Raw genomic sequence first — 9,923 nt, forward strand, 5'->3', positions numbered from 1 at the left:
TCTCTATAACATTAATAATTTTAGTTTTCCAAGGAATTTTAATTAATTATGTGACACATCATAATAACTGCAAAATTTTTACTCAACCAAATTATTTTTGTATATCTTTTTTGGCAGAGTTTATGAATGTGCATTATTAGTAATATTACAAATTCAAAATTTTTATTTAAAAATTATTCAAGAAATATCAATAGGTGCCTTAAATATATACAATCATTTTCGACGAATCATTATCCTTCCTAGCTAAAAATTAAAAAAAAAATAATAGTATTCTTTAAAATAATAGTACAGACTATTTATCATTTAACATTTTGCCAATTTATCTTCTAAAAACTTAACAAAAAGAAGTATTGAGTTCCATTATTTTAATCAATCAATATCAAATTGAACACTACACGTGTATATATATCACTTTTAGAAATATGATGTCTAACATAAATCACAATGGAATTAACTTTAATTAATATAATGATATTTTATATTATGATATATATTACAAAAGAATAATATTAATATTAAATTAAATTAAAATAAAATTTTAATTTTAATAATTTTAGCTTTATCGTTCTATAAAAGTATTATTTGAATATTTATATATAATAGTTAAATTATTTGTTTATTATGACAATTTTAGTTCTATTGTACTATAAATATGTAATTATGTATCATATATTAATTTTATATGATATATATATTGAATTATAAGATGGTAAAATGAACACTCATTTTGATATTAAAAATAATAGTTAAATTAAAAATAGAAAAAGTAAAATAAAAGTAAAAGTAATTATAATTATTTAATTTTATTTTTATTTTTATATTTATTTGGAAAAAAATATGTAGAATTACACAAAATTTATTTATAAGATTAAATATAAATATATTGTGATTGGATTAAGAAAAAAAATACATAAATTAATTATGTACAACATTGATTTTTTTTATTTAATATTCTTTTTGAATTATTTATACATTTTGTACATAGGTATATAAAAGTTAAATTAAATATAAATGTTTTGTAATAAATAATTTCATATTAAATAAAAAATTAAATATAAATTAATATTAAGACATCAATAAGATAGGCACAAAAAAAAATATTAAAAAAATTACTTTAATCTGTGCGATGCACATAATTAAGCACATTTTATATTATTTATTTATTTGTATATCGAAATAAATTTTTTTCAAATATCATAATAATTAAATTAAGAAATCAACTATATAAAAGAAATATGAAAATGACAAAACTAAATACACAATAAAAAAAATATATGAAAAATAAATATTTCTCAAATATAATCAATATAAAATTAATTATTATAATTGAAATTAAATTTATGTAAAACTTTATATGTATATGGAAAAAGCATACTAATATGACCCTTTTAAAAACAAAATAAACCATTAAAATGTATCACATAAGAGGGAATAAAATTTGAAAAAAAAAAAAAACTACTTATATATATATATATATATTATTTGAATTGTTTATCTTGCCATCGCATCTAGTTTTTGGCTTAAAATATTGCTTGCGGGACCTGGAGGAATTGATGCAGATGTTACTTGTGCAGGGAAGATTCCTTTGCTTTGCCCCCCAGTTTTACATCGTCCTTTTTTTGGGTTTTTATCTCGTATTAAAACAAAGTGTCAACTTTTAGATATGCCTAAAAAAATTTTAAATTTTTTTATTATTATATTTTTATTAAAAAAAAAAAAGTAGTCCAGTAATTCTGCTTTTAATAGAATTTTTTTTTTTTTTTAACATTAATTTCTTTAAGGGGATGGCTTCTCTCTAATTCATATCGGATTAGAGTACTATTAGGCCTGTGTGAGCCTGTCACAAAATCGGCATCAATAATTCGAAACATCCAATGTGTAAGACTCTTTGAGTATTTTATTTTTGTAAAAAATCACATTAATCAGATATCGATAGTGATCAAATCACATTTGTGTCAACAAATATGATTTTAAAAATAAATTTTTGATACAAATGTGATCTATTCAAGTAATTATCGATATACAATCGACGTGATGTTTTTGCAAGAATAAAGTAATCGATAAATCCTACATATTGAACAATTCAGATCATTAATGTAAACTCCGTTGTGAACTCATAGTTTTGACAACACTCTTTAGTTGGTTGGAGAGAAACTTCTCCCATAATTATTTTGATTCAAAATTTAAAAAATAAAAAATAAAAAAATAACACTCTATGAGGTGGTGCTTTTTTGGATAGCCTTTCTGCTTCCTATATATATATATATATATTGTCATATAACAGTTCTTACCGCTGGCGCTGTCATTTAGAAGTTCTATTATGTGTTGTGATCTGGCAGAGCTGAGTTGATGATAATTTAAGTAACAATACTATAAATTTAGAAACATTCTTTAGAAAATTATTCAAAACAAAAAAACTATTAATCTATAATCATTGTAAATGTAACCCACATCTTAATAATTTTAAATTTATATCGCATGCTCATTTTGGTGATAAGAGTTAAAGTAGAGTTTTATGGTGCATATATATTACTATTTTCGTAATTTTGTGTACTGAATTTTCAGTCTAGAACCGATTGAACATTTCACTGGGTAAAAATGATTGGCGTTACTTCATCACTGCGATCAGATTTTAAATACTTGTATCACTTTGGGTACTCTTGAATCACGGTTATGTGGTATTCTAGAATATTATAATTGGTAGAGAAAGTAAGACTTACAATTTAGTGTTGAGTGATTGAAAAACACGAAGAGATATGATAAATTATAATTAGTAAATGAGTATAGATACATAATACTCCGAAATACTCAAATTTTTCCATTAAATGTTGTCATTTTCAAAATAAGAACGTAAAATGAACTCTTCGGGATTCAGCAATCAACTTACTGAACATGTAAGAGATGTCCGAAATACACTAGCGGCTTGCAAGCCTCACCCACCTAAACGTTTTTCTCCATTCTACACTAAATTGTGTTTAGTTCATAGATTTAAAGAGATATTTAATATATATATATATATATATATATAAATAAAATATAATTTCATTTTACTTACGTTTTGTAAGGATTCGAAATGAATAGTAAATAATGATAATACTTAGGAAGGCAAAACTATACTAATAAACCAATAATCTGTCATAACCAGAGAGTGAGTAGTCAGGTAAAGATAGAGCAAGTGGTTCAAGAAAAGAATGTGACAGTGCAAATTGGTAGCATATCCTCCCATATTCCAAGAAGCTCTCTCTTGTGCTTTTGGAAAATGAATCCAATTTATAGGTTTTTTCTTCGTATTAAAGTATACCAAGTGACCAAATAGTGCAGTGACACGCATCACAGGGCATTCTATCCTAAACCACCAAACTTTGATAGACACGCGTGTGAGAACTAAAATATAATTTAATTAGAAAGAGGAATACATACTACTATATTGTTCAAGCATTTGAATCTTATTCTTAATTGATCAAGTCTTAAATGTATAAATAAAACCACTTACAAGACACTTTCACAGAACCATATGAAAAAGTGAAAGGAACAGAGTTTGAAATCTATTATATTCACAAAACAACATCTATTGTTTGATGGCTATCACAAGCATACACTACAACAAAAACATACTTTAGTGGCACTACACTAGTGGCATATTTTTAGAAAATGTCACAAAAAATGATATTTAGTGGCACGTTTTTGAAAAATGCCACAAAACGACAAACATAAAAGGCTCTAGTGACATTTCAATGAACAAGTGTCACAAAACTACAACAAAAACATACTTTAGTGGTACTACACTAGTAGCATATTTTTAGAAAATGTCACAAAAATGATATTTAGTGGCACGTTTTTGAAAAATGTCACAAAACGATAAACATAAAAGGCTCTAGTGACATTTCAATGAACAAGTGTCACCAAACTACAACAAAAACACACTTTAGTGACACTATACTAGTGACATATTTTTAGAAAATGCCACAAAAATAATATTTGGTGACACATTTAGATAAATGCCACAAAGCCACAAACATATAAGGCTCTAGTGGCATTTCAATAAAGAAATGTCACATCAATTTTATGGCATTTTATAAAATAATGACAAAAAAAATTATGTTTGTGACATTTACTAACAGATGCCACTAAACTTTAGTAGCAATGGCATTTTTTAAAAAATGTCAGGACACTAGGTAGGTGCAAATTACTTTTTATGGCACTTAGGTGAAAAGTTTCATAAACAAATATTTTATAGCATTTTGAGAAATGCCACTAAGTCAAAAACTTTCCAAGCTTATAATGGCATTTTTGAAAAAACAAAAAATGCCAATATATTTTTAAAATTTTTAGAATACAATAAATGATTATAAATAAATAAATTAAACTCAATATACACTAAAGGAAAAAACATATTCGGCGACTAAATTTCCTGAACAAAAAAAATTTGGTCGCTGAAAGTATAGCTTTCAGCAACCAAAACAGCATTAGTAGCCAAAAGTAAAGCTTTTTGGCGACTAAACAATTTTAATAGCCAAAGGTCTACAATTGGCGACCAAAACTAAGTTTGGTCGCTGATTATATGGGTTTTAGTGACAAAAAAAAATTTAGTCGCCCAAAGTAAAGCTTTTTGGCGACTAAAAAAATTTAGTAGCCAAAAGTTTACAATTGGCGACTAAAAATAAGTTTGGTCACTGATTATATGGGTTTTACCGACTAAAAAAATTTTAATAGTCAAAAGTAAAGCTTTTTGGTGACTAAAAAAATTTTAGTAGCCAAAAGTCTACAATTGGCGACTAAAAAATAAGTTTAGTCGCCAAAAGTGGTTATTTTTAGCGCGGGAGAACTAAAATCTTAAGGCGGGAATTAAATTTTTTGGCGACCAAAATTTTGGTAGCTGAAAGTGCATCTTCGGTGACCAAATCCGATTTTGGTCGGCAAAAGTTAAGTTTTTTAGCAGCTAAAAAATAATTAGTAGCCAAAAGTATAAAATTGGCGACTAAAAATATTTTTAGTGGCCAAAAATGGTCTTTTTTTATTTTACTAGTAAATAGTTTATTTTACATAAATTATGTTCAATAAAATAATTATGTTTATACATATACTTTTATATTAATATAGATGTATGTACTATATAAATAATATATGTTGCATATATAATCATATGGTGCTATAGAGGTGTAGTGGGAAGAGTGTGGTGTGGTGCGGGAGGTTGGCGGTTCGAGTCTCTGCAAGAGCGGATCAAATTGTTCTACAATGAATTATTGTCACGAATGGCACTTGATATCGTCACGAATAGTGCCTACCATGACATTAAAGTGTCACTGAAAGGTTTTAGTCTTGATGGTGTAATGACACTTATAAGTGTCACTAACTCTTTTTTTAATGGCGCTTGATAGTGCCACAAATAATATCTGCCATGACATTAAAATGTCATTGAAAGTTTTTAGCCATGATAGTGCAGTGGCACTTGCAAGTATCTACCGTGGCACCGATAGAAGTGGCACTTATTCAAAATGCCACAAGACCAAAAAATGCCATTAGAAGAATAGTTTTGTGGCACTTTCAAATGTCACTAAATTAAGAAAATGTTGTAGTGATATATAGATAGGTTTTGACTTATGATCTAAGTATAACTCCTCATAACTTCCCACCATTATGGAAGTTGTAACTTCCCATGAAACCACTTTATAGGGTAGTGGACATGATTCATGTTGGTTACCCAATTCTTTACTGATTAAAAAATATATAATAATATAAATAAATAAAACAAACATGTGACATATGTGTCACTTTATGCATATGCTTACATTCTCTCACTTGGCACATATGATACATTTTGTTGACTTTCGGGTAACTAATAAACTGATTATGACCATTAAATAAAAATACCCAAACTTTATAAAGAGATATAATACACGAATCATAGCAGTTATACTCTGTCAAATGAGTATTTCCTTCCATGTATAAACTCTGCTTCCATTGTTGACGATGTAATTATCGTCTTTTTGACACTTTTCCATGAAATAGCACTGCTTGCTAGTAGATAAACATATACTAAAGTGGATTTCCTAGAATCTTGAGAGCACGCAAAATCTGAGTCTGAATATCCAACCACTTCAAGATAATCAATATGTTTGTAACTAAGCATGTAGTCTTTGGTTCCCTTCAAGTACCTCATGACTTCCTTTGCAGCCTTTCAATGTTCCATTCCTGGATTGCTTTGGGATCTTCCAAGCATCCCAGCTGCAAATACAATGTTAGGTCGTGTACAAACCAGAGAATGCATTAAATTGCCTACAACAGACCCATAGGAAATGCTAACCATTTGTTCCTTTTCCAAATCATTCTTCGGACATTAACTTAAATTGAATTTGTCACCCTTTAAAATGGGCACTTCATTAGGAGTGCAATCACTCATCTTGAATTTCTCCAAAACTCTTTCAATCTAGGCTTTATGAGACAATCCTAATGTCCTTTTAGATCTATCTCTATGAATCACTATGCCAATGACATTAGAAGCTTCCCCCATATCTTTCATTTCAAAGTTTTTAGTAAAGAAATTGTTTAGTATCATGCAACAAACACAAATCATTAGATGCAAGTAAAATGTCATCTACATATAGAACTAGAAAAATGTCCTTGCTCCTACTAACCTTAAGGTATGTACAGTTGTCCACAATGTTCTCCATAAAACCATATGAAGTAACAATATTGTGGAACTTTAAATACCACTGTTGGGAAGCTTGTTTTAGTCCATATTTGGATTTCTTGAGCTTCCAAACTAAGTGACTATCTTTATCAGAACAAAAACATTCAGGTTGCTTCATATATACTTCTTTCTCAAGATCCCCATTTAAAAATGTCATTTTCACAACAATTTGATATAGCCCTAAATCAAAATGAGCTACTAATGCCATGATAATTTTAAATAAATCCTTCTTAGAAACCGGAGAGAAGGTATTATGATAATCAATGCCTTCTCTTTGAGTAAAACCCTTGGCTAGAAGTCCGGCCTTATATCGTTCAATATTGCCATTTGAGTCTTTCTTGGTCTTATATACCCATTTGTAGCCAACAGCTTTAACTTCCTTAGGCAACTCGACAATTTCCCAGACTTGATTCTTTGCCATAGATTCCAACTCTTCCTTCATGGCATTATACAATAATTTCAAATCATTCCTAATCGTGGCATTGGAAAATAAAATGAGATCATCCTTAGGTCCGATGTCAAAATCAAACTCCATTAAGTATACAAAATAGTCACAAGAAATTGCTGACTTTCTAACTCGTGAGGATCTCCTTAATTCTGTAGTCTTAATTGGGACTTGAACTAATTGAGACTACAGGCTCTATGTTGACTTGTTTCTCTTGTGGTGAAAGTTCTTAAATTTGTTGACCTTTAAGGATACTAGGTTGATTATCCTAAAAGACAACCAATTCACCTATATTCATGAGTGTTGTATCTGGATCTCGTGATTCTTTCCATTGTATCTTTTGAGGGTAACTCCTGCTAGGGTCAACTTCCTCAATAAACTTAGCATTTCTGACTTCAACAATTCTAAGTGAATTTAAAGGATCACAAAATCTATAGCCCTTGGAGTTTTTCGCATAGCCTATGAAAAAAATCACTAAGTATTGTAGGGTCTAATTTCTTTAAATGTGGGTTATACACCCTCACTTCAACTAGACAACCCTAAACGTGTAAGTGTTTTAAACTTGGCTTCCATCCTTTTCATAACTCAAATTGTGTTTTGGGAACAACCTTGGACAGAACCTTGTTTAAGATATACACAGCAATTTTCAAAGCTTCACCCCATAATTTTATAGGCACATTAGAATAACTAAGCATGCTCCTTATCATGTCCATAAGTGGTCGGTTTCTTCTTTTAGCAATATCATTTTGTTGTGGTGTGCTAAGCATTGAATATTGTGCAATAATGCCTTTTTCCTTAAGGAACTTAGCAAATGGACCTGGTAATTGTCCCAATTCTGTGTACCTTCCATAATATCCTCCACTCCTGTCTGACCTCACAATATTAATTTTCTTTTCTGTTTGTCTCTCTACCTCTGCTTTATAAACTTTAAAGGCATCAAATGCCTCGGCCTTATCAAACAAGAGGTAGAAATGCATATATCGTGTATAGTCATCAATAAATGAGATAAAATATCTCTGACCATTCAAATAATGTGGAGTAAATGGTCCACAAATATCAGTGTGTATGATTCCAAGAATTTCCTCACTCCTTTGGGCACCTTTATTGGTCTTGTTGGTCTACTTACCCTTTATGCAGTCCACACAAATACCAAAGTTGGTAAAATCAAGAGTCAGAAGGATTTCATCATTAACCAACCTCATTATTCTCTCGATGGAAATATGTCCCAATCTCCTATGCCAAAGTATAGAGGAGGACTCATCAACAATATTACACTTAATGTCAATATCACCATGCAAAGTTAAAAGACTTTGTTCAAAAACAAGAACCAAATTTTATTTGTACAAACCATTAATTAAAGTACCAAATTCTATAGAAACAGAGTCTTGAAACAAACTAAAATTTGAACCAACAAACAGAAATTCAAATCCAAACGGTACTAGTATGGAAACAGAAATTAAATTTTTATAAAATGATGGAATATAAAGAGTGTTTTCAAGATCCAGCCATTCTTTAAAACAAGTCTGAAAGTTCCCACAATTTCGACATACGAACACATACCATTGCCCGAATAGATGCCTTGTTCACTTCCCGTCGGTTTCCTTAGGTTGAAGAAGCACTACATGGCATTAATAATGTGAATTGTAGAACCCGGATCAATCCACCAATCGTATTGATGAGTATTAACAAAATTAGATTCATAACACACAAGAGATATGTGATTATCTTTCTTCTCGAGCCATTTCTTACACTTGGGGCAGTCTTTCTTCATGTGACCATTTTTCTTGCAAAAGAAGCGGGCATCCTTATTGCCATGATTTTTGAATGGCACTACACCATGCTTCTTCCATTTTGGATTACCTTTGCTCTTTTTTTCATTTCCCTCCTTTATGTGTTGCTAGATGAGCACTTTCCACTTTTCCATACTTCAATCTCTCCTCCTCTTATGGTCAAAAGTTCATTGATAGACCATTTTTCCTTCTATGTGTTGTAAGAAATTCAGAATGCTCCATATTCCACAGGAACAGAATTGAGTATGAAATAAACAAGGAAAGACTCAGAAATCTCAATCTCTAAGGACTTAAGACGAGCTACAATGTCCCTCATTTCCATAATGTGCTCATGCACACTCCTAGAATTGTTATGCTTTATGCCTGATAGTTTGTTCATTAGGGTGCTTGCCAATTTCTTGTCAGAACTAACAAATTGCTCTTCTATAGCCCTCATGTAGTTTTTGACCTTATCAGATGGTGGAATTGAGCCCCTAATGCTTTTGCTGATATGTGACTTTATGAGCATTAGGCTTAAGCGATTTGATCGCTCCCACTTGTCATAAGTATTCTTCTCTATAGCGGAACTCTCATTCATGAGTTCAGGAGGTTTATCCACATGAAGTACCAGATCAAGATCCATGCACTCTAATGTTAGAAGGATTTTGTCTTTCCAGTCCAAAAAATAAATAAAATATCACCGTTCAAGAGTGGAATACGAGAAGACTCATTAGACAATATAGAGGTAGAAATCACTGCAATTACCAAGAACATTATTAATGCTTTCAAACTATAACTATAGTTTGAATCAACCAATGTCAAATTCAGTAACAAATCTAAATCTTCCTATGGGTAGAGGTCGCTAAACTTTATTAGATTTGCTATTACTTTATAATAAGACTATTGAATTCCGAAATATTCAAGAGAAAAGAAACTCACACGTGTGGGTTTAGAGTGTCTAATTCCTTTAATATCCAATCCATTATCTTATTCCATTTAAGTTTCATAAATTACTACT

The 9,923-nt window shown here is 30.0% G+C and overlaps 1 protein-coding gene across 1 annotated transcript; it reads right to left on the reverse strand.

Moving 5' to 3' along the window:
* Positions 1 to 9,134: 9,134 nt before the first annotated feature.
* LOC145813067 (uncharacterized) lies at positions 9,135 to 9,548 on the reverse strand. Its single transcript, XM_082908330.1, has one exon. The coding sequence runs from the start codon at positions 9,546 to 9,548 to the stop codon at positions 9,135 to 9,137; it is 414 nt and encodes a 137-aa protein (XP_082764456.1).
* Positions 9,549 to 9,923: the final 375 nt, after the last annotated feature.

The sequence above is a fragment of the Camellia sinensis genome, chromosome 15 (assembly GCF_055761805.1).
Source record: "Camellia sinensis isolate YWXY chromosome 15, ASM5576180v1, whole genome shotgun sequence".
Lineage (NCBI taxonomy): Eukaryota > Viridiplantae > Streptophyta > Magnoliopsida > Ericales > Theaceae > Camellia > Camellia sinensis.

What these genes read in the sequence shown, in the direction of transcription:
- LOC145813067 (XM_082908330.1), bottom strand. Translation starts at nt 9,548, where the DNA reads ATGGATCTTGATCTGGTACTTCATGTGGATAAACCTCCTGAACTCATG.